The 25,239-nt window shown below is 40.4% G+C and overlaps 1 protein-coding gene across 1 annotated transcript in view; it reads right to left on the bottom strand.

Annotated features, from left to right (window-relative positions):
- Positions 1-802: 802 nt before the first annotated feature.
- FLRT2 (fibronectin leucine rich transmembrane protein 2) overlaps positions 803-25,239 on the bottom strand; it is a 63,924-nt gene continuing 39,487 nt past the window's right edge. The window contains exon 2 of the mRNA XM_032802256.2: positions 803-4,316. Within this exon, the coding sequence (XP_032658147.1) occupies positions 1,907-3,892 (1,986 nt within the window). The 5' untranslated portion in view covers positions 3,893-4,316 and the 3' untranslated portion in view covers positions 803-1,906. The remainder of the gene's footprint in view (positions 4,317-25,239) is intronic.

Below are 25,239 nucleotides of genomic sequence, written 5' to 3'. Positions count from 1 at the left end.
CATATAACTCCAAATTTTTCAGAGTGATTTTGTTAAATCTTTAATTAATGGGCCACTTTTATCAGAATACCAATTTTTGCTGGACCTTTCTGTGGTCTCCGTAGCAAGCGTGCATACATGCATTCCCTTCTCCCTTGGAAAATTTTTAGAAAACAAGCCCTGTGAGCTTTTTGTATGAGGGGCTTACTGATATTTGTGTGGTTTTCTTCCTCTTTGTTGTGAACTTGTGTGTGTTCCCTAGGCTCAGGAGACATAGTGAGCAAAAGTGTGTTTAAAAAAAAAAAAAAGGATAAAATCCATCACTGAGCTGGCAAGAGAACCAGAGCTTTTGGCAAGCACAGGAGTCAGTTGTTGCTGGAACCTTATGTAACTTTCTGAGCAACATCATGATTTTAGCAGAAGCATGATGTTCCATACTGTCTGTGTCAAGTTCAGGGATACAGAATTGATTCCAACTGAAGAGTTGAGGGCAGAAGAGAACAAAATCTAGGCCCAAATACTACATTTAAAGCACAGATCATTGTTGAAAAAGTGGCCAAAAGACTAAGGATTGAAGAAGGGAGAGTAAAAGGGGCGGCATGGAATAGTATCCATGCAAATCCCTCAACTCACCAAATGTTTAGTTAGTGCCCATAGCCATTCACCTAAAACAATAGGACTTTGATGTGATAATTTCACTGAAGTTAATTCAGTTCATAGCAGGTCTGATGAGAGCCTTTCTAAAAACAAAGAAACAAACAAACAAAAGCTCTCTCACTTGCCAGGTGGCGTCTTCCTAGTACTGTACTGTACTGTACTGTACTGAACATTATTCAGGCCATTAAACCAATCAGGGCCTAATCAAAATCCACAGAAGCCAGTGGAAGTCTTTCCACGGATCTCGTTGGATATTTGGATGAGGCTTTCAGTGATTTGGATAGATATATTGCCATTAAGACATGGCAAATCCTATAGGATTTGGACATTTTATGTCAATAGGAGTTGACGGCACTCAGCATCTCACAGGTCCAGGCCTTAACTGAACATGCTAGTTCTGCAAAAGTTGTTCTCTTAGAAGGTCATTTGATCTCCTGAGAGCCACCTGATAGCTGGTGAGTACCCTCATTTCCCATTGAAGTTGGTTAGAAAATGTGTAAAATTTCTTAATTTTAATGAAAAATGGGGGGAAAATTCTCATGAAAATGTATCTGATATTTTGGGACCATTTTCTGACTAGCTCTTATGAATAGGAATACAGAGAACTCTGAATCTTGCAGAAAGTGTCTGATGCTTTTTTGTTTCCATCAATAGCAGAAAAAAAAAAAGCACCACTGAAACAGCCTCTCTGGTAGCACTTCAGAACTCCTACTTCTAGGTGGAACCAGGAAACACAGAGGCAGGTGAAAGTGACAAATGGGGAAAAGAGTTACTCTAACTTGTTTGAACCTCAGAAGAAGTTCATTATGAGTTTGGGTGAGAGGGTTGTACTCATTTTATCAGAACTGGCTTTGCCCATCCCTAGTGACCCTGTTTTAATGAACACTTGTATCCTGTACTACAGGACTACCTATGGACCAACATCCTTCAGACAGCTTCGACAGCAAAGTGGTTAATGTTTGAAGAATGAGTCTTTCTATCCTTTGCCATGGCATTGGGTTCTTATTGTACCACCCTGTAGAGTACTTCAGCAATATTTTTTTTAAAGATTTAAAAAGCAAAGAGTTACAAAACCATTTGCAATTAACTTGAAATAGAAAAGATAGCACTTTTTTTTAAATCCCATTATATAGTACACCATATAAATTACAGAGTATTCAAATGCACAAATGCATCTGTGTAACATTTATCAAATGTAATTTTTGTGTGTGTGTATTTTTTTTCCAGAGTTTTTGCTTGTAGTTCTATACATCTCATTTTCCCCTCACTATCACGTATGACAGTGTTCCAGATCTGAGACACTGCTGTTGCAGTATCGCATGTTGTTGGGGATGTGGCAGTCTGTGTAGTTAATTCCCCCATTTGGGGTATAAATGGGCTGCAGTCTGAAATCTCCTTTAAGGAGCTGATCGTTATTTAAGGAGACAATCTGGAAGCTGGTTTCCGTCATCTCCAGGATGGAGTTGTCCTTCTTGGTCCCTGCCTCGCAATAGTCATCTTTCCGCCGGCCCCGGTTGTATTTCCACTTCTGGGAGGTGTAGCGCCCCTTTTTATGCATGTGCCAGCAAAAGATGCTGAGCAAGACCACAAGAACAAATATCACTGCACCCCCAATCAAGCCTGCCAGCAAAAAGGGGGAGCCCATATTCTGAGAAGTCGTCTGCTCATGGCTGGAGGCTGTGTTGCTGCCATTGTTTAAGTGGGAAGCCTTGGTTGTGGCTTCTGAACAGACAGTGTCTTCTCCAGCTCGGTAATTATTAAAAGCATCCAGTGGAACCAAACAAATCCGATAAGTGGATTTGGGTTCGAGATTCACCAAGCTTAAGTGTTGTTTCTCACCACTTACTATCCGTTCCTGAACAATGCCCCCTACCAGGCTGTGGCCCATTTTAACCCATGTGAGTTTGTATGCCATCACAGTAAAAAGGGACAGCCAGTTGACTTGGATGCAAGAGTCATTCACAAAATGGATGGAGAGTTGGATCCTTTCAGAAATGGGAGGCGTCACCATTTCTCCGCCCTCCCTGTCAGGCACAGTGGGGAGTGTGGATTTGGTGGGTGGGAGAGGACTGTATTTATCACTTGGAGTTGGAACTGATGAAGTGGGAACCAGTGTGGTTGGCAAAGTGGTAGCAGGGGCTGGGGTGATAAGTGGCAGACCAGGAGTGGTGGTGGGGCATGACAACATATTCATATTGAGCTCCCTGACAGCCATACCTCGGACCTGTTCTGGTCCCTGGCACATAAAACCCCGGACATTGATGGATGAGGGAATAAATTTGAGCCATTCAGTGACCCATTTAATACTGCAGTCACATAACCAGGGATTATTCCGCACAGTGAGCTGCTTCAGGTTGTGGAGGTTATCAAAGACCCCTTTCACCAGCATCCGGAGCTGATTGTTGGAAATATCAAGCCGCTCCAGCTTGTGGAGGTTTGAAAAAGCTGAAAGTGGTATGTGGGTTATCTGGTTGTCCTGCAGGTAGAGCCTCAGCAGATGTGTACCTGGAAGATCAGGGGGAGGGTAGGATAGTGAATTCCGTATTATTGAAAATTCTTTGAGCTTGGTCAGATGGCTGAAGGCGCCCTCAGCTATACCTTTATTGGTCAGGAGATTGCCATCCACAATAAGACGCTCCAAGTTCGTGAGATTCTGGAAGGCCATGTCTGAAATTATGGCAATTCGGTTTTCATCAACTCGTAACTCTTGTAAGTCCACTGGAAGGCCAACTGGTACACTGCTCAAGTGATTCTTAGACAAGAACAGAAGCTTGAGACTGACAGCTTCCCGAAATGCTCCATCCTCAACCCCCACAGTAGAGATGGAGTTGTCATCTAGGTGCAACTCTTCCAGCTTCAGGAGCTGGGCCAGGGCAACCCGAGAAATGGTTTGAATGTTGTTTTCCTGCAGGTGAAGAACCCTGACATTCTTGGGCAGGTTCATGGGAAACTCATCCAATTGGTTGCCATACAGGTAGACCGTGTGCACAGACTGGACGTTGTGCAGCTCTGCAGGGAATCCAGCATTATTAATTTGGTTATTGTGGAGGTAGAGTACGGTTACACCCTCTGGTATCCCAAGAGGCACTGAGGTCAAGCTTCGCTCATTACAGTAGACAAAGTTTCGGTCACAGCGGCACACATTTGGACAGGCCAGAGTTTTGGAGACCTGCATGCAGAGCCCCAGGGAAATTATGAGCCAGGATTTCAGGAAAGCAGCCCAATCTTTGGGCCACATTCTTGTCCACAGGCCCATTTTGAACTTAAAGAAATGGAATACCAAAGAAAGAGGAATTAAAACAATGATAAAGAACAGGTAGTGAAAACTCAGGTTGTTGGAATTGGCTTGAATTTGTGTCCAGTGATCAGGTCAGAGGTAAAGTCCTGGAGATTAACTGTGAAATAATCCTTTTATGATTGGCCTGCCTTCTACTCTTCATAGGAAAGCCATAGTCTGATTAGCCAGGGTTACACACTTTGCTGCCTTCCTCCATGTGTGCTGAAAGAAGCAATAGCTGTGTCTTTCAAGGTAGGCAACTGTCAATTTAAAGCTACCAAAAGTCGTCAGGAGAAAGGTTGGCTGGACCAGTAGTGCCTTTCTCTGAGGCCAGGTAGTGGTGCACTCAGCTTTCTTCAGCCTCCAAGGTCTTCATTTCAGCTTGATGATGGATCTGAGAAACCTGTTAAAGAAAAGCAAGAGAGGAAATTAAATAACATGATATGTTTAATAGAGAAGAACATCAATGGAAGGATATTCTGTTCACACAGCATATAACTCTTGTGGCATTTTGGAAACAGCTGTGCTATTAAACAGTGGGTTAATATTACTACAGAAATATTATAATAATAGATTTGATCCAAACCCCTTTGTAGTGATGAAAGCTCAATGAAAATTAACCACTCCACTGTCAAAAGCTGAGACTGAAAGTGTTAGTTAGTGTCAGGGCCGGCTCCAGGCACCAGCAAAGGAAGCAGGTGCTTGGGGCAGCCAATGGAACGGGGCAGCACGTCCAGGTCTTTGGCGGCAATTCAGCAGCAGATCCCTTACCCGAAGAATGAAGCGGCACAGTAGAGCTGCTGCCGAAGTGCCACTGATTGAGGCTTTTTTTTTCTTCGCCGCTTGGGGTGGCAAAAAACTGGAGCCAGCCCTGGTTAGCATCACTAATAAAGTGCATTATTCAGTCCCCTGAAGGCTACACTAATAACATATTAAAAATTGGATTTCTTTGCTTGCAATATTAAGAGGGATTCTTTCCCCAGATGGATGAATTTTCTCACTCTGATAGACATCAAATTATTGGGGAAAAAGGTGAGCTGATCCACTAGCAAATTGAACTGTGGGGTTAGCTACTTTGTTATCATATTTGATATCAAATTTGTTTTATCCATTTACTATCCCATAAGGAAAACTCCTAATCTATTTTCAGCCAAGGGGAAGAGTGGAGTACAGAACACAAATATTCTTACAAAGGAGTCCATGAATGGCCTTCCCATACAGCTTAAAGATGTGCAATTACCAGGTGTTCATTTCTCCTTTTAAGCTACATGCTGTGAATGTTTGTTACATTGACAGAGTATATGAAAATTGGGACTAGTTTATAAAGAAAAAACTCTTTGGAAAACTAGTGCAGTGAGTACTAATCACAGCTGTTGTGATGTTTTTATGATATTTAATTTAAATCATTTCATTTTAACCCTTTTGTATTCCCCACAGTGATCTGTTCTATATATTCACATGAAGTAAATGAGTCTGTTGTAAAAATTGGATCAGACTTTCATTCATGCACAAGTCCCACTCTTGAGCACACAGACCCTAATGAATGTATACAATCCATGATTTCAGTGAGGTTTGGATCAGTTCCTTATGTTTGCATATAACATTCTCAGACTCTTGTACTATCACGGTCTATTTAGCATATTAAAACTCATACATTTTATTTTTTAAAAGGCTTGAGTATTTTCTCCTTTTGAAAAAAAAAAAAAGAAATTGACTCTGTCTCTTTGAGTCAATAAGAGTTATGTCACTGATATCAATGGGAAGAGGATCAAACCCTAATTAATGAATCACACTGTATGCTTTTTCTTTTCATTTAATCTCCTTTTCTAATCTGTTCTGTTCAGGTCTCTCCATAGTCACATGTACTTCCTTCTCTGCCCCAGTGCACTCTAAGTAACTACAATTTCATTTTAATGGATTATCAGCAGATCATGTGAGTATTTTTACTAAAGCTATCAGCAGTGAAATAATTAATAATGCTGGCACTCACACTGACGTCATTAGACTTACAAACTAATATTCCATTGAGAGGAATAGGTAGTTTACACCTGTCAAAGTTATTATTTTATGATATCAGCAGAGATTCAGAAATGCAACACTGTAGCAGTTCATATTTGGAGGGTTTTCTTTGCAACCATGAAAGTTAAACACTTATTTTATTTAAAATGAAGCTTAGATTTTGCTACGTAAGTCTATGACAGTGGGTGGATTCTGCAGAAAATTCCTTTGCACTAGAATACATGAGATTTTGAACATTTTCCCCCCTGCTTATGTCTCTTAATTCCTCTCTCCTTATGATATTATTTATTATTCTACTTTATAACTGAATTATTTAACTCTGTAAAGCAATTTGGAATACAGTAGCTATGAAAGATACTTCATGAGTTGGGTCCTTCGTTTTCAGTTTTTATTTTATTTAATTTTTCCCAGGAATTTATCAGTATTTATTACCAACACAACAAAAACAGGTGCAAATCAGTGCAAAGAACTATTAATAATTTTTCTGGGTAAATATCAGGGTTTATTTTGGTGGGCAGAAAGACGGGAAAAAGTATTTAGTAGATTAATGCTTTGAATTCCATTGGTCAATGTGATTTGCCAGAACAAAAAAAGAACTCAAAACACAAGGCCATCTCTGAGTTTAAGAAAACAATACATCTCTAACATGCAAATAAAACTTTTCATTTGAATAAACAGTTTACTGTTGTAGACTTAGAACTATTAGCCTATAAATGTTTACATTTAATAATTGGGCCACATCATTAACAGCACATTCACTGAACTTCAGCCTTTTCTCCTTTGTTTGTCTTTTTAAAACTTTCAAATACTTCAGTTCGGAAACATATTCTGATACAGACTTTTGTTTTCTTCCCATTTTAGTGTGTCAGATCTTTAAACCGTTATCTGCTAACAGCTTGAAATGTGTGTGTGATGGGAGTAAGATTCATCAGTACATTCAGATGCTCATGCCCGTCAAAACTTGTGTACATGCCTGTTTGTTTATTGTGTGTATCTTCTAGACTAACACACAGCCTTGTTTCAACAGGCAGCTTTGCATATACACACAGACTAATGTGTTATTGTAATACATATATCTCATGTAATGTATTGTATTTTTCTAATAAAACAAGTAATTTTTATATATTTTAATTATACAAAAGTAGGGTGAAAAAACTGAAAAACCCAGTAATTTTTCAGTAAAAATTGGTTTAAATTGAAAACAAAGGAGCTTATACACGGGGTAGTGATGCCTTCTTAAAGCTACAGTGTCCCTAATACTTAAGCCTCGGTACAGATGTCTAAAATAATTGTATTACCCTACCACACCTTGCTTAATGCAATCTGAAATTCATGAGGTGCTGATCATCCGTTGACCTCAGCTGAAATTGCAGGTGCTCAGTTCTTTTCAGGATTTGGCCCAAAATAAAACTGTTGAAAGAATGTCTCTTCAAAAAGAAGTATGAGTAATTACAATAGGCACTCAGTATGGTATTGAGGGGCACAAAAAAACCTAGCTAGATAAGGACAAAAAAAATGTTGTCTCTTTTCAAATAGCATAGTGGCATCTATCTCTAAATGTAGTGCAAGAAATTTAATTCAGGAGCAAACAGCATCTTAAAGCTTATACCTGTACCTGTACTACCGCCATACAATGTACAGTGTGTCCCAAAAGCTGCCTTTGGGAACACTACGGTTTGGGAGTTTAGTAACTGTGTTTTGGAGCCGAGATATTATAATCTTACAATAGGAAACTTTGTACTTGAAGATTATTGTGGTAATTTAGAAGGCTCATCAGGTATCAGCCCCTAGGCTAAAACAGTCTGAGCTACAAAGCAAGCACCAGACTAGTCTCCTAGCTTATTATTATGCATCCAAATGATAAATTTACCACATGCCTCTACTGTACACCATGCTCCTATAGAAAGAGAAAGATTAGTTAACCTACTGCTCAAGGCTTTGCTCTCTTGCAGGGCTATTTCATTTCAAGAGCGGTTTCTTTTCAATTATGTAAATGATGTGATGCTGTAGAGAAACTCTAACAGGATTACATTCTAACGTGAGTCTGAGGGTGACAGTTTATCCTCCTTTAATATGGCCAGGCTCCAATCTAGATCATGCTGTCCTGATCAGTCAGGACAATTTCTATATAAAATGATGAAGGGTTCACAGAGCCTTTTTCGAGATGCTTGGGACCACACAGGGTGACCGTGGCTCCTGCACTCCTATTCTGTGATTGGAAGTAGCCTTTGTGTGTCAGCAGAGTCTAAAGGAGAGACCACATGGTACTGTGGTTGTTCCTCCAGTTGCTAAAGAGATTGGGTTTAATTCAGCCCTGGCATATGTTGGAGAGCCCATCTGGAGAGGGATTGCCAGGCAATCACAGCTTCTGCCTTCACAAGAAGCCCACAGGGGTGACGGTCACACTGAAGGTAAGTGTAACTTAAATAGGCCTTGTATTGGCCCCAAGCAATGGGATGACTTTCACTCTCACAGAGGAAGCACATGAAGAAAGAGATGATAGTAAAGAAACGCAACACACTCAACGCTACTCATTAGGTAATACACTTAGAAGATCTTCGATTGACCAGTTACTTAGGAATACCACCTGAGCATTGACTACACTCACAAAAAGCTGGTTTCAGAGTAGCAGCTGTGTTAGTCTGTATCCGCAAAAAGAACAAGAGTATTTGTGGCACCTTAGAGACTAACAAATTTATTTCAGCGTGAGCTTTCATGAGCTACAGCTCACTTCTTCAGATGCACAGAATGGAACACACAGACAGGAGATATTTATACATACAGAGAACATGAAAAGGTGGAATTATGCATATCAACAGGAAGAGTCTAATCAATTGAGATGACTATCCTCCCAGCAGGGGGAAAAAACTTGTGAAGTGATGATAGGAAGACGCCATAGAAGTGGAGCCGCGACTTACCTACATGCCTCCAGCTTCCATCCAGCGACACACCACACATCCGTTGTCTACAGCCAAGCTCTAAGATACAACGTATGCTCCAATCCCCAGACAGAAGCTAACACCTACAAGATCCTACAAGCAATTTAAACTACAAACACCAGCTGAAGAAAAAACAGATTGACAAGAGCCAGAAGAGTACCCAGAAGCCACCTACTACAGGACAGGCAACAAAGACAACGGCACAGAATCACCTACAGCCCCCCACTAGAAGCCTCTCCAGCGCATCATCAAAGATCTACAACCTATCCTTAAAGATGATCCCTCACTCTCACAGATCTTGGGAGACAGGCCAGTCCTCGCTTATAGACAGCCTCCCAACCTGAAACAAATACTCACCAGCAGCCGCACATCATACAACATAAACACTAACCCAGGAACCTATCCTTGCAACAACAACAACAACAAAGACCGATGCCAGTTCTGTCAACATATCGATTCAAGTGACACCATCATAGGACCTAATCACATCAGCCACACCATCAGGGGTTCGTTCACCTGCACATCTACCAATGTGACATATGCCATCATGTGCCAGCAATGCCCCTCTGCCATGTACATTGGCCAAACCAAACAGTCTCTTCGCAAAAGAATAAATGGACACAAATCTGACATCAGGAATCATAACATTTAAAAACCAGTGGGAGAACTCTTCAACCTCTCTAACCACTCAGTGACAGACTTGAAGGTGGCAGTTTTGCAACAAAAAAACTTCAAAAACAGACTACAAAGAGAGACTGCTGAACTCGAATTAATATGCAAATTAGACACAATTAACTCAGGCCTTAACAGAGACTGGGAATGGCTGGGTCATTACACTAATTGAATCTATTTCCCTATGTTAAGTTCTCCTCACACCTTCTATGGGTCATCGTAATTATCACTTCAAAAGTTTTTTTTTTCCCTGCTGAGGATAGCTCATCTCAATTGATTAGACTCTTCCTATTGGTATGCATACTTCCATCTTTTCATGCTCTCTGTATTCACAAAAAGCTGGTGCTTTGGGGTTTATCTCTTGCGGTTACATGGGTTTTGCTTTCATAAATCTTTTAAAAGTTTCCTGCAACATGTTTTCTCCTCTTTCAACTGCTGTGGAAGTGACTCTGTTTTATTAATTCCAGGATCCTAAACTCCAGCCAGTGGTGGTTAATAAACTGAGACTATAAAACTCATAGTACAGAAAATAGGCATTGTCACGCAGTCAGTAACCACCGCTGATTGTATTAAGCACCAGCCCAAGGACAAATCTAATCAGACATTTATGACTTCAGTGTTGACTGTGGTGTGACAGAGGAAAGGAATAGGAGCAAAGGTGCAAATGAAAGGGAAATATTTTATCTCAGCATCATGCTGCAATTGTTATTATTAGTGTTAGATACATATTTTACAGCAGAACTCAGAGACCCCGATCCAAATGGAAACTCCTTTATGTTAGGAGCTGTACTATAGGTTTCTACTCCAAATTGCTGAAAATGTAAGATGAGGCTTACAGGTTAAAGAATAGGCAATCTGCTTGATTAAACAAAATAACACTACAGGGGATACAGTCACAATTTAATCCATACCTAAGCAAACTCCAAGGAATTGGAAAAACTGAAGCACTTGATCTGTGGTTAATTTTCAAAACTGAAGGCAAGTAAAGTACTAACAAATACTCACACGTTCTCCCATTTCTGTGCTGTGGTCAGGAAGGTAACCATTGTCTCCTCATTCAGATCCTCCTAACCCCCACCCCAAAGACCTTCTTTCACGATGTGTACAAGAAACTACCATCTGCTAGTAAACTGATCATTTGTGGAGGTCAAATGTTTGAGGGAGGAAAATCGAGGCACACTGCATGGCCAAAGCTCAGCACTTTATTTTAGCCAACTTCATTATTTGGGGGCAAATGATTCATGAATTACAAATGCTTTTGGTTGGCAAAACTCAGACACTGGATCTGAAGTTGAGATTTGCTGCTGGAGAGAACTGTGGGGGAAGGGTAGGGAGAGGGGATCTAGTGTGTTTAATTAAAATAGAACCATCAATAACGAAATAAATACATGTGCCCATCATCACCCTAATCACTGTTGTATCCTTTCCTTCACCTCCACAGCCTTTATCTTTCACAGCAGGGGCTATGTCTTCCACTCTGGAAAGGGCCCAGCACATTGCAGATCCTAGTGCAGTAGAAATAATAAACACTCAGAAGATACAAAGGGTCAAATAACAGGGATGAATGAACTGTTTTGGAATAAATAAGAACACACATACACACACTTCATGCACCTATGTTTGAAAATTGCAGCTTAAGGGCCTGATCCTGCAACCACTGAAGTCAATGGCAAAGCCGCCATTCACTTCTTGGGAGGAGCGCCCTTTAAACATTTTCAGAGCTACCTTATTGTCCTCCTCCAAATCCAGACAGGATGGCTACAAAAAAACTTGGCAACAGTTAGGCACCTTGTATACAGAGATCACAGCCTGTCATCCTGCTCAATATTATCTTATTGTTTCCTTGTGCTCTCCCATCTATGTGCATCCACCTCCTATACTTAGCCTGTAAGCTCTTTGGGGCAAGGACTGTCTCTTTGTTCTGCATTTGTACTGTTCCTAGAGCAATAGGGTCCTGGTCCATAACTAAGGCTCCTAGGTGACATCACAATACTCTAACTACCAGTAGTACTGCTAAGTACTATTTCAGTGGTAAGGAAATACTGACTCCTTGTCCAATATTTCAGTCACCCAGCATCAGTTTGCCTGGAGATGCTTACATTTTCCTAAAGCTGTCCTGACTGTATCTATACCTTGCACATTATAAATGACAGTGCAAGCAGCAACCAAAAAGTTAAATGAGAAATCCACCCTCGTTTAGAACGATTACAAGCGAATCAATCCTATTCAGCATAAATCTGTTCTGAATACATCTATTGTGTCCTAGAGTAGAATAAGGTCATAATCAAGTCATGATCTCACCTCACACCTTTATTATGTACAGTAAGTACAAGACTGTTATGTACAAAACTGAATAACAGCAAGAAGAAAAAAATCTAATTACATTCCTTTGAAGCCTAGAATAGTCTGTGTTACAGTCACTTGGACCTGTTTTTGATGTCATCTGATAACAAAAGATAATTATGGAATAATACACGCTACAGCCCTCTGTCTATATAAATCCTGTATATGCTCATTTTCAGTGCACACCTACAAATGAATGGACATTATGTTCTCCTAAATTGATTAAGAGACTAAGATGATGATTTATTTTATATCTTTCGTATGAGTTATTTGGTTTTGAAACTGGAATTGGAAAATTCATGACATAAGATCTATGCATCAAAAGAGCTGATCAGAATATAAATGGAAACATTATCAAAGAACCAATGTGCCTTTTTAATAAGCCTTATCACATGTACCCACAGATAGTGTCTCTCTCTCCTTCTCTCTCTCTCTCTCTCTCTCTCACAGTATGGGAGAGGAGGAAAAAGGTAGGAGTGGAAAGATGTTCCATTCTGGATCTCCTCTTATCCTAGAGGAGATATCCCTTTCTAGATAACTATCTGCTAGGGAAAGGAAAACATAAGGTATCCTCTTGCAGCTGCTGTAGAGCAGACACAGTGAAGTCCATGGAGGCTCATTTTCTGCAAGCAAGGTAACAGTCCCACAGCAAAATGACTCATCAGATGTAATCTCCCTCTTTTCACACCTATTTAATTGATAAAGACATTTCTGCTTTTGCTTGCCAACCAGCACTGACAATTTTCCTCATAAACACTGATATAGCACCTTGCTGGAGGAAATTTAAATGGATTTGGGCTGGCATTGCTGTGGACATGTCAGCATATTCTTGGAGACAACTTAAGAAATGGTGTTAATGATAAAACATATTTAAGGAGGCTTCAGACATAGCATCTTTGTACTCTTATCTCCATCAAACTATAGCCATAGAAATTATTTTTTTAAAAGAGCAATTTCTTATAAAGACACAAGCTTTAGGAAATCCCTTCATTAAAAACAAAACCAATCATGATGCTATCATTGACAAAAGTTTTATCTTTTGAAATTCAGGCCATGTTCAGATTCCCTGAAGTTGTAAACTGACAGCAACCCACATCAGCTATCTTTGTAGCTGCCACCAGGGGGACCTATTACAGCAGCAAACTTTTTTTCTCCACCAAACAAAATAAAACAAAACACATCCCAAAACACTTTGGAAGACAGGGATCCTGTACAGCAGGGATGGGCTCCACCTAAACCAAATGGTGTCAGTTTGCTGTCTCTTAAAATTAAAAAGGTTCTAGATCAGTTTTCAAACTAAAGGCTGGGGCGGGGGGGGGTGCCGACAGGTGTGGACGAGTGGACAGAGACATCCCTTAGGTGAGGATCTATTAATGGAGATTCTCTATGTCCTAGTAAGGAGGAGAGGAATCACTAAGAAAGGGATAGATAATAAGACAGAAAATATCATGTTATCTCTATATAAATCCATGGTACACCCACATCTTGAATACTGAATGCAGATGTGGCCACCCCATTTCAAAAAGTTATTCTGGAGTTGGAAAAGGTTCAGAAAGGGGCAACAAAAATGATTAGGGATCTGAAATGGCTTCTATATGAGGAGAGATTAATAAGACTGGGAGTTTGCAGCTTGTAAAAGAGACGACTAAGGGGGGATACAATAGAAGTCTATAAAATCATGACTGGTGTGGAGAAAGTAAATAAGGAAGTGTTATTTACTCCTTTCCTTATAACACAAGAACTAGGGGTCATTAAATGAAATTAATAGGCAGCAGGTTTAAAACAAACAAAAGTAAATATTTCTTCACACAATGCACAGTCAACCTGTGTAACTCCTTGCCAGAGGATGTTGTGAAGGCCAAGACAATAACTGAGTTCAAAAAAGAACTAGATAAATTCATGGAGGATGGGTCCAACAATGGCTATTAGCCAGGATGTGCAGGGATGGTGCCCCTAGCCTCTGTTTGCCAGAAGCTGAGAATGGGCAACAGGTGGTAGATCACTTGATTACCTATTCCATTCATTCTCTCTGGGCACCTGGAATTGGCCACTGTTGGTAGACAGGATACTGGGCTAGATGGACCTTTGGTCTGACCCAGTATGGCTGTTCTTATCTACATCTATGAATATTTTACTTAATCCCCCACCTTGTTTCTCCCCTCCCACTGCCTACTTACTGATTGGTAGCAAAAATGTCTTGGAATGTTAGTTTTGCAAAATTGCTCTCATGGACTATTAGAGCTACTCAGAACAAAAAAGTTGTTGAAACAGTTTTCCATTGGAAAAAGCTTTTTCAATAAAACCTTTCTTCATGAAATGGTGTTGATTTCAACGAACATTAGCTTTTGCGGGGGGGACAGAAAACAAGTGCCTGAAATGTCAAAATTTCTTGTTTTTATTTTTCATTTTGAAGTAACTTTATTTCAAAATGTATTTTATTTTGTATTTTTTTAAAAGAAAGATTGAAATTGAAGAATTGGAGGAGGGGAAGTGATTTATTAAAATAAAACATTTTGGTTGACCCAAAACATTTTTTATATTTCTATTTAGCAAAAAGTTTTGATTGGGGGAGTATTTTTTCTTTGAAATCTCAAAAATGTTCATGAGACAGAAAATCCATTTTCTGACCAGCTCTATAGACAACCCATTTAACAATAAAAATTAATCTTTCTACTGTTCTTACATATTAAATATATTTTCCTTTTATTTATTTATGCTATCCCATCCTCCATGTCAATGAGGGCATTTTCTACATTATATATATATATATATCCACTGTGTAGTTTGTGTGTCTGTCTCTCTGTGTGTTTGGGCCTGTGTGTGTGGGGAGGGAACGGGGGGGGGGGAATAGGAAGATGCTGGATTTGGGAGCCATGTGCAAGTGGTTTGCACTCCTGATGGAGCCCAGATACATCAGGATTCCCACTTTTCCCCAAGTGGTAGAAAATGATGGCAAGCCAATGGAGAGGACCAGTGAATCCATAACTATGTGGTTCCACTGGTCATTACACCTCACAGAGCAGAGTGGAGCAGGAGAAGGAATTGTGCTATAAAGGATTAAGATAAAACAGGAAGTTCAAAGCTGACACGAATCCTGTAGACACTATGCAGTGCCAAACTTTCCATTGACTATCTCTCTCAAACACACACACACACACTCTTTGAACTTCAGAAATAGGAGTCCACTGCACCAACCTCTGGACACCTTTACACAGTGAAAAAAATCATTAAATATCGAAGACACAACATATGGCCTACCATAAGCAGCATTAATGGACACTGACCAATTGTCCATCCCAATTTATCTTTTAAATCTCCTTCAGATCTTACCCACTCTCAAATAAATGCCTGGATATACAAACAAACCTTACATCATGCTTTAAAGATCAAGAGCCTGAGGCCCTAGAAGAGCCAGAAAGGGAGTGACTTTTAAATCTGAAAATACTGTACCAAGAAGTTCCTGCCTGTAGTTTCCAGAGTTCAAATCTAGGGTCTGTCAACAGGAGCTATCTCAGGTGATCTGAGCTGTCAGAGCAGAGAGAGATCTAGTGAGGACACAGATCATGTATGTAACTTTTCAAATTAAAACCATTTATAAGCACATAGGAATCCAATGTAGCATACCAAGCACAGGCAGACCAAATAGGCTGCCATGTTTTGCACACGGTGGAGCTTCTGCATGGTAATCAGTGGGAGCCCCAACTCTGTGATGGCCCAAGCACCCTTGTATAAGGAAATAGCTGTATTTTCAGTATAAAAGTGCTGAGTGCTGCTCCCTTTGCCAGTCTCATGCCAGGTGGTCACTTCTATGCTATTTTCATTCCAGCACGCAGAGAGGAACAGATGATCACCTCCAAGACTAATATTAAATGGAGATCCACATCTCATAGGTTAATGCTCCTCAACAGACCAGTTGGTGTCTCTATTAACCTTTCCCCAAGGCCAAGTTTATCAGACTCTTCATCACTGTAACCCCATCCAGATTGAAATTTTGTAAATGTGTGTGTGTTGAGGAGATTAAGTTGGTGATTTATTACACAAATTTTTCACCTCAGAAGATCTGATTCTGGATTCCATCATAGATTAAATGGGTTTGATACGTCTCACCCTAGCTTCTTGCCTGGTAGTTTTCACTCAGTTGAAACTGAAAATTAGACAATCAAGGCGGTGCGATGATGAATCTCTGGAATGAGAGTGTGTGGAAGTGGGAGTTGGAGAAAAAATGAAGCTGACGTAGAACCGGTTGAATGTTTTCAGTGTAATGTATGTTCATTGAAATGTGCTGTTTCATCTAACTTAAATGTTTCACAAAGACATATCTACTTTATCAAAGTTTTGAGTGGGATGTTTTCTCAGATCCTGGGCTCTCTGGTCACTTCTGACCAGAAAGAGAGAGAGAGAAAAAAATCTGTCCTTTTTTTATTTAAAAACAGGCATTTTAACACAATTCCATTTCATGGAAATGTTCAAAAGGTTTTGTTTTCATTACAATGTGGAACAACAACAAATTTAGAAATTCAAAAGTTGTTACAAAATGTAGTTGTCATATTCTGGCCAGCTCTATTTGCATGGCAAGAGAGTAAAAATGAGTCCTTTTGTTTGCTTTCTTGATCCTTCTCCAGGGAGCTTAGATCTTTCTATGACAAAAACTTGGCATGTCTGTTTGGTAAAACTAATAACACCAAATTAATTAAAAGAATCCCTCTCTCTGAACACAGACACTCTGTACTGCATTTAGCATAATGAATTTTGTACTGAGAAAAAGGAAGGCAACCTGCTGTTTCTTTGCAAGCAAATTGGTCTCTACCTATAAATTATTCTACACAGTGAAGCAAACAGTTTGCTTTTATCTAGAGATATGTGGGCAGCCTGGCAAAAAAATCTGTGGATAATTCGAAAAAGCTGCTTTTAGTGACCTAAGCAACTGAACATTGCTTTTGTGGAGACAATATCTTGACACATTTTAAATGTGTTGCATGGTGTGCTACATCATTGATGAGATTTTACACTGTGTCACATTAGCATAGGTGGGGGTATCATTTACTTAGGGTCTCTGCAAAATGAGTGTGGCTGCCTCTTTCTTATGTCAGGGGGCAAAGGGTATACTCCAACCACCCTCCAACCTGTAGGGCAGTGTTTCTCCATCACCGGTACATGAATTCTCCCTGACACAGTTTAGGAAGGCAGCAAGGCAATCCCTGGTATCTGAAAGGCTGAGAACGTTGATATGAAGAAAGCTGTTATTACCACAGCTACACATATATAATACCATCCCAGTCAAATGGAGCCCACCACTTCCCCCTTCCATATTACTTGGCACACAGCGCCTTCCCAGCTTTCAGTACCACTCCATAAGCACTGCTGAGGCATTATTAAGAAAAAAGAATATTTCCTGCACCCTAACTGAAAGGAGCCGATCACTGATGCTCTAAACATGTATGGGCCTACTGAAGAGAAGGTGTTCCCCAGGTAAAGCCTACTGTACATTACTCGGTCTCTGGAACAGGCAAAGGTGATGCTATTGAAAGAAAGAAACAGAGAGTTTTTTTAATCTTTATAATTAGATAATCTGTTAGCAGAAAAGGGGAAAGGTGTTGAAAAGGTGGATGAAGAATGTACAAAGTCTTTGCAACCCCTGCTAGTGTCTGAGTAACTGAATTATTCATGAGCTGGCCAGTAGCTCTGCACCAACTGTGGCTAGAAATGGTTTGGTTTTGTAATATTTTCTTAGTAACTCTACAAAAATTCTTCACACCCACATGGTGAAAAGTGCAATTCTTCCACTGTTCCAATGCCAAACTCAATGGAGTTCTGCTTCACAACTGGAGCTCCTTAGGTGCTATCACAACACAAATCATAAATAACAAACCTCATTTCTAAGCCCATTTTACAGCCTCACTAGTGCCTCACACATTCGGTGGCGTTCTCATAAATCCTACTGTTTCTGTGGACTGTCATACCGGTGATGACATTCTCTAGAATATTTGTAGTAAAGAAACACTAAAGAGACAGTTGAAGTGATTCACTTTAGAAATTTGGTTGAATAGTCACCATTTTTCAAGAGGATTCTGTACTGTTAACTTATTATGTGTGTTTTTTTTTTTAATTATACAGTTAATTTTTTTGGCATAGTAATTTTTTCACCCTGTTTTTTCATCTATCCCAGAATTTTCCCATTCCAGCCAAGCCCTAAAATGCTGAGAGGGACTAAATTTACTCTATATGTTGCTACCCATTTTTGACAATGAGTGTGTCTTACCCCCTCTTTTCAGGATTCGTGGCCAGAGCCATGTCGTCCCCTTCTCCCTCCCACCCCCTGCAAATATGTAGATTCAAGGAATGATAGAATCAAATAAAACAGAGGTAAAGGAAAGTCTTGTGCTTAAAGCACTTGCTGGATACTCAGATAAGGATCTGGTCCTGTTTGACTTCCCCAACCTTACAAAGAAAATCTCAGGCAGGACTAGGAACCGAACCAAAATCTCCTAACTGCCATTGATTTGCATGGATTTTAGGTGCCTAATACCTTCACAAATCTGATCTTTAATCTCACTGTGCCTCAGTTCTCCATTGATCAAATTACACTTCATTTCCCCCAACTTTTGCTCTGTCTTGTCTATTTTACTGGTAAAGTCTTTGGGCAGGAACTGTCTCTCTTTCTGCGTGTATGTACAGTGCTTAGCACAATGGGGCCCTGATCTCAGCTACAAGTACAAATAATAGCAGTACACGTAAAAAAGCTGAAGAAGAAGAAAGGACAAGAAGGCCAGTACCAGTTTATTCTCTACAGTACATTCTCCATTGCTTTCCCAAATCTAGTTTATAATTTTGTAAATAGTACAGTAAGATGAGGTTCAGGCCATGACTATAGGAGAGAGACTATAGTAAGAGCAACAGGTAAATATCTAACCTTGTGGGTATGTCTACGCTGCCATTGGAGGTGTGACTGCAGCACATGTGGACATCCCCAAGCTAGCTCTAATGTAGCTCGCTCAGGTCCCATTAACGCTGAAGTTGCGGCAGTATGGTTTTCAGCATGGGCTAGCTGCCTGAGTACACATCCAGGGTTCTGGGCAGCTGTGTACAGCTGCGGTAGCTTCAGTGCTATTAGTACCCAAGCTAGCTAAATTAAAGCTAGTGCAGGTATGTCTGCACAGCTGCAATCCCCCCCCTCCGCCCTCCCACACACATCGCAATTGCAGAGTACACCTCTACCCTGATATAACGCAACCCTATATAACACGAATTTGGATATAACACTGTAAAGAAGCGCTCCGGGGGGAGAGGGGGCTGCACCCTCCAGCGGATCAAAGTAAGCTCGATACAATGCAGTTTCACCTATAACAGGGTAAGATTTTTTGGCTCCCGAGGACAGCGTTATATCGGGGTAGAGATGTATACATATTCTGTAAGGCTGCCGTCTGCATTCAGTGATAGAAAGGTTTCTGCTGGCAATGTATGTTTACACATAGGCATCTAACAGCAAACTTAGCCCTTGCTGTTCAATTCTAGACTTTTAAACTATCCTTATGTTGGCCTGTCATAAATAGATAGCTAAGGGTTAATGTTTCTTTCACCTGTAAAGGGTTAACAAAGGGAACCAAACACCTGACCAGAGGACCAATCAGGAAACTGGATTTTTCAAAGCTCAGGGATGGAATGTTTGGGTCTGTGTCTTTTGTCTGGCTCTCAGCTATGAGAGGGGTCTTTCTATCTTCAAACTTCTAATCTTCAGTTTCAAGTTTGTGTAGTACTAAATTGGTAGAAAAACCAATTAGGCTTGTTATTGTTTTTGTATTACATTGTGTAGTTGCTGGAATGTTTAATTGATATTTTTTCAATAAGGTGTCTGTTTATTCATATTTTTCTTTTAAGCAATAGCCCTGTATTGTCACTTTTTGATACGGAGATTAATTTTTTGTCTTTTTCTTTCTTCTTTATATAAGCTGTTCTTTTTTTATAAAAGCTTGTTGACTTCTTTTTTCTAGTTATGGCAAGTTGGGATAGGGAATCTCTGTGCACGATTTACGTGTCTTCTCTCAGGAAAGACTGGGAGGGGAAAAGTTAAGAAGTCGCGCCTCGGGGATAAGGTAATATTGTCCTCATCGGTTGTGTTCCAAGGGATTGAAGCAGGGAAATCTCCTTAGTATACCCAGGGCGAGGAAGTTAGAAAGAGAGGAAGGGAAGTGGTTATTTTCCCTTTGTTGTGAGACTCAGGGCACCTGAGTCTTGGGGGTTCCCCAGAAGGTTTTGGGAGACCAGAATGAACAGGCACTGATTTCCTGTCTGGTGGCAGTGATATCAGATCTAAGCTGGTAATTAAGCTTAGAGGGGTTCATGCTAGCTTCTCAGTTTATGAACGCTAAGGTTCAAATCTGAGTAGGAAAGCTATGACATGGCCCAATAACAATTCTGAAACTACTTGCTAAAAAGCCCTGCTAGGCTCATCTCAATTCAGTCTTCTCACTGACTGAAGCCTGTCAGAGACAGAAGGAAGCGCAGAAAGCAATTCAGCTTTGTTTTTCAACTTCTCTCCCAACCCTAGGAAGCTGTGTTTAGTTGCATTAGTGAGATCAAAATTGCCATTGGTCCCACAAATGACACCTTACAGCAGAACCAGTGCTGCAGGAAGCACCCTGTGGGACTGCTCTGCAGCTAGTGCTGCACAATGGAGGCCTGTACACCATTTACACTCTCTTAGTGGCTTTTATGTGGGAGTTAAGTGGTACATAGGGCTTATGTTGGCCTTCTGCTCAAGAGTCAATTCCAGATTGCATGCACCAAAGCATTCCAGGCAAATGGACTGGTTGCAAAAGTTCTGCCCTATGTTATTTTCCAGTATGGTGATTATTTTAGGGCATCATCATAATAATTAATATTTTGTGATTATATAGCACTAGACATCCATGGATCTCCAAGCACTTAAAAAAGCTGGGTAGACACCACACCATAAAACCTGATCAGGTAAAGTAGAGAGACATTTGTACAGTGTAGGAGAAAATGGGAGGTGGTGAGGTTAAAGAGATCCCCCGGGCTTCAGAATAGTATTTGCTGTGAATATGATACATGTCTTCCTGCCTGTCTGTAAAACACCCAGCATCCTGTGGCATTATATTAATCATTAATAAAAAGTTCACTAGTTCTAGTTGCTCCTGTGGAGCTTTTGGGTCATTCAGATGGGGATGGTATTCTCATGAGAAGAAGTTTACCTATAATATGGTAAGATTAAATTTCCTTCTTGTGGCTGGACCAGAAAAGAGATATAGTCTCTACTACTGGGCACCCCAAGCTGTGGAAAGTTTGGATCTGAATCCAGTTCTACATCCAAACTGAGTAGCTTACAGTCAGCTACAGGACTTGATTCTGATCTTACACTGGTGTAAATTAGGAACAACTCCACTGTAGCCAATGGAAGTATCCTGGTGTAAAAACAATAGATCAGACTTAGGTCCATGGTATTTTATCACTTCTACTTCCAACCCTGCCCACTTCTGGTCTCTGCCCAGTCCCTGTATCTCCCTCCAGTGGCATACAGAAGTTTTAAACAAGCCATAGGGGGTAAAGGCAGAATTTCCCCAGCACAGGAACAGCATAGGGCTACTATAAGCAATTCTTTGCTGATCCTCCCCTTGCATGATAAATTGTGGCCATAGAAGGGAGCGTGCACACTGGAGGTGGAAGGGAGTGGAGATTCTTGGCTGCAGTACAATCCATAGGCAGCCTGGGAAAGGCAGCTGTTAAGTTCAAACTGCCAGCCATGCTGCTGTAGATTACACAAGGGACTGTTTTGTCCCCAACAGCAGCCTGGAATCCGTGCAATGCTAGTGGTATAAAGCCACTTTTACCCTTCTCCTCCCTCTGGGCTCCTCCTTTTGTGCTGTGTCTCTCAGATGACACAGCCTGGAGTGTGACCATATCTGGAATATTGTGTGCAGTTCTGGTCTCCATGTTTAAAAAAGATTAATTCAGACTGGAACAGGTGCAGAGAAGGGCTATGAGGCTGATCGGAGGAATAGCTAATCTACCTTATAGAGGAGACTGAAGGAGCTTGGCTGGGTTAGCCTAACAAAACAAAGGCTGAGGGGAGGTATGATTGCTCTCCGTAAATACATCAGAGGGATAAACTATTTTAAACACCAGGGAAAGGCAGGAGTTATTTAAGTTAAGAGCCAATGTTGGCACAGGAACAAATGGGTATAAACTGGCCATCAATAAGTTTAGGTATGAAATTAGACAAAGCTTTCTAACCATCAGGGAAGTGAAATTTTGGAACAGTCTGTCAAGGGAAGTAGTGGCTAAAAAACCTAATGTGTTTCAAGGCCAAGCTTGATAAATTTATGGAGGAGAGATTGAGATTGCCTGCACAGGCGTATGGGTCATCTGCGACAGCTATTAGCAAATATCTCCAATGGCTGGAGATGAGACACTAAATTGGGAGGGCTCTTAGTTACTACAGAGAATTCTTTCCAAGGTGTTTCACTGGTGGGCCTCGACACATGCTTAGGGTTTAACTGATTGCCATGTTTGAGGTTGGGAGGGAATTTCCCCACAGATCAGATTGGCAGAGTCTCTGGGTGGGTTTTGCCTTCATCTGCAGGTGTGGGGCCTGTGCAGGTTTGAACTAAACTAAATGGTGGAGTCTCTGTATCTTGAAGACTTTAAACCGAAATGTGAGGACTTCAGCAACTCAGTCAGAGATTTAGGGTCTATTACTGAGTGGGAGGGAGAGCTTTCTGTGGCCTGTGATGTGCAGGAGGTCAGACTAGATAATCATGATGGTCCCTTCTGACCTTAAAGCTATGAGTACAGAAACTACACAGAAATGAAAAATACAAGGCAAAAAATTTCCTGAATATATTAATTCTCTCTCTCTCTCTCTCTCTCTCTCTCTCTCTTTCACACACACACACACACACACACACACACACACACATATTTCAGTTTGGGTTTGGTACAAATTTGGGCCAGAAGTTCCATTTCTGTTTTATCTGGACTCATTTGTATCTGCATTCAGCTTGGAGGGTAATAGTAAAATAACAAAGGACAAAAAGTAAATCATTGCAAGCGTTCAACAGAGTAATACATTTCCTGGCTCCAAAGAACGTGAATCAGGCCTATCCGGTGCAATTGGGTTTGTTTACTGTACAGTATTATTATAAAAATCCTTTCCTTGCTTGCTGAATCAAAATGAACTGTATTTCCTAATTCTGTGCTTCCTGAGAGATACTGCCACATGCTTTATCCAAACACAAGCTAAAACTAACCCACCCGTGCAGCAATTATCTTTAATGCTTACAAGCCTCTGGAGAGATGTTGCCCTCCTATTTGCCATTGAAGTAGAAAACCACCTTGTATCAAAGAGGAAAACACTCTGTTTTCATATTCAATGCAAATATTTTAAACATTTTTTTAAAACAATCCATTTTACTCAAATCCTCTACTGAGGGATTATAGTAGGGAGGAATCAAATAGGGGTTTTTTTCTAGATGTAGGTGCATACTGAAAATATTTTCAGGGAATAATTACTCTGTGTTTTAATGAATTCCTTTGGCTGGGCTAATCTCCTTTTTAGAATCCCTTTCCGTGAACATTTGCATGGTAGAGTTATGCTGTTACGAGGAAAGCTAATTTTAGAGTGACTTGTGCATGTATCCATAGAAAATGAATTTTAAATTCACAAGGCACAACTTTTTATGAGATGTTCATGTGTAATGCTGCTATTTTGACTAACACCAAAGAATGAACTTGGGGCCCTCCAGAGCTAATATGGGTTAAATTCTATAGCTTGAGTTAATGAAACAGGCTGTGTAGTTAGGGGCTGTAATAGACCCATCTCCTCTGTGGATTGGGCACAGTGGTGGAAACATAACACTCATTGACCAGAGGGTTACACTTCTTCCAGTGAAGGATAAGATACAATAGCATGTGGCTTATCTGATGAATCACAGCTAACTGGCTCAGCTTGAATTCTGAATACTGAAGGTCTCGGGTAACTGTTAATGAACGTAGACACAAAATTAAACCAAAAATTGTTCAAATGAAGACTACATGGGGTGGGGGGTTACCTTTAAGGGAGAGTTTACTGCTTCTGAGGCCATGTGTTTCTGAAGAAAAATAAAAATAAAATGGTGAAACAAAGATGTTACTGATGCTTACTAGTGCTACTTTGAGTTCTGATCTATAAATAGCCACTTCTCAGTTTAGCTCTGGTGGATTAGAAATCTTGTAGAATGAAGCATTGACCACAGGAGGAACTGAAACTTATCATCTTGGTCTGGAGTCATGTCTTCAATGCCCCTTTTAGTACGGATCTGAACTCTCTTGATGTTAAGAAGGCTTTGAATTTGGGGGCTGGGTGTGAAGACATCTATAATTTTCAGTCTCTCAAATCTTTGCTAAAGCAGCATTAAACTCTTCCTCCACCCCCTAATTCAGTTTCTGAGATGGAAGGAAGCCCTTTTCCTTCAGGTTCCTTCCCATACTTTGGAGAGAGGGATCACTGGCTCTGTCATCAAATACAGTTTCTGCCTATGAATGGGTTAACTTATGTGTTTCACTTTTCAACTACTTAAAGGATGAAACCTTTTGTAAGAACAACTACTTCCTCATTTCCCCTGAGATTAGATTTCTTAAAGGAGCCTCATTTTTGACTGAAGTGTGGAGTCTGCAACTGTTTCCCTGGCACAGAGAAGGCTAGAGAAAAGGTTAATTCTGTCCAACTTGATTATTTTGCCAAACCAACATTCAGAGGAATTGGAATGATTAGGAAAAAAACAAAAAACAAAAAAACAAAACCGATGAGGCACCATCCTGCTCCCACTGATCCAATATTCAATTTTATGTCATTACTTCTAGTCATACCCTCCCTAGTGTGGATCACTCTAACAATTCTTCTTCTTCCTGGGTGACTAAACCCTTCAAATATGAATACACCTCTTTGTCATTTTTTATCCAAGCTATACCTACTTCATTCTCTTAAATTTCTCTTCCCAGATCAATTGCACCAGCCCTTTAGATCATTTTTGTTGCTTTTCCCTGAATTACTTCCAATTAATCACTATCTTTTTGCTATTAAGGTCTCCAGAATGAATACAGGATTCTAGACATGGTCTCTTGACACTTCTGGCTCTGCCCGTCAATAAATGGAGAGCAAAAAGGCTTGTTAGTGACCTCCTTCCATGTGCAAAAAAACCCAAAACAAACAAACAAACCTGATTGCTTTCTACGATGAGATGACTGGACTTGTGGATGGGGGCAAAGCTGTTGATGTTGTATACCTTGACTTTAGTAAGGCTTTTGACACGGTTTCCCACAGCATTCTCATCAGCAAACTAAGGAAGTATGGGTTGGAGG

The sequence above is a fragment of the Chelonoidis abingdonii genome, chromosome 4 (assembly GCF_003597395.2).
Source record: "Chelonoidis abingdonii isolate Lonesome George chromosome 4, CheloAbing_2.0, whole genome shotgun sequence".
Taxonomy (NCBI): Eukaryota; Metazoa; Chordata; order Testudines; family Testudinidae; genus Chelonoidis; species Chelonoidis abingdonii.
The sequence above is the reverse complement of the archived record's forward strand: the minus strand, read 5'-3'. Positions and strand labels throughout refer to the sequence as shown.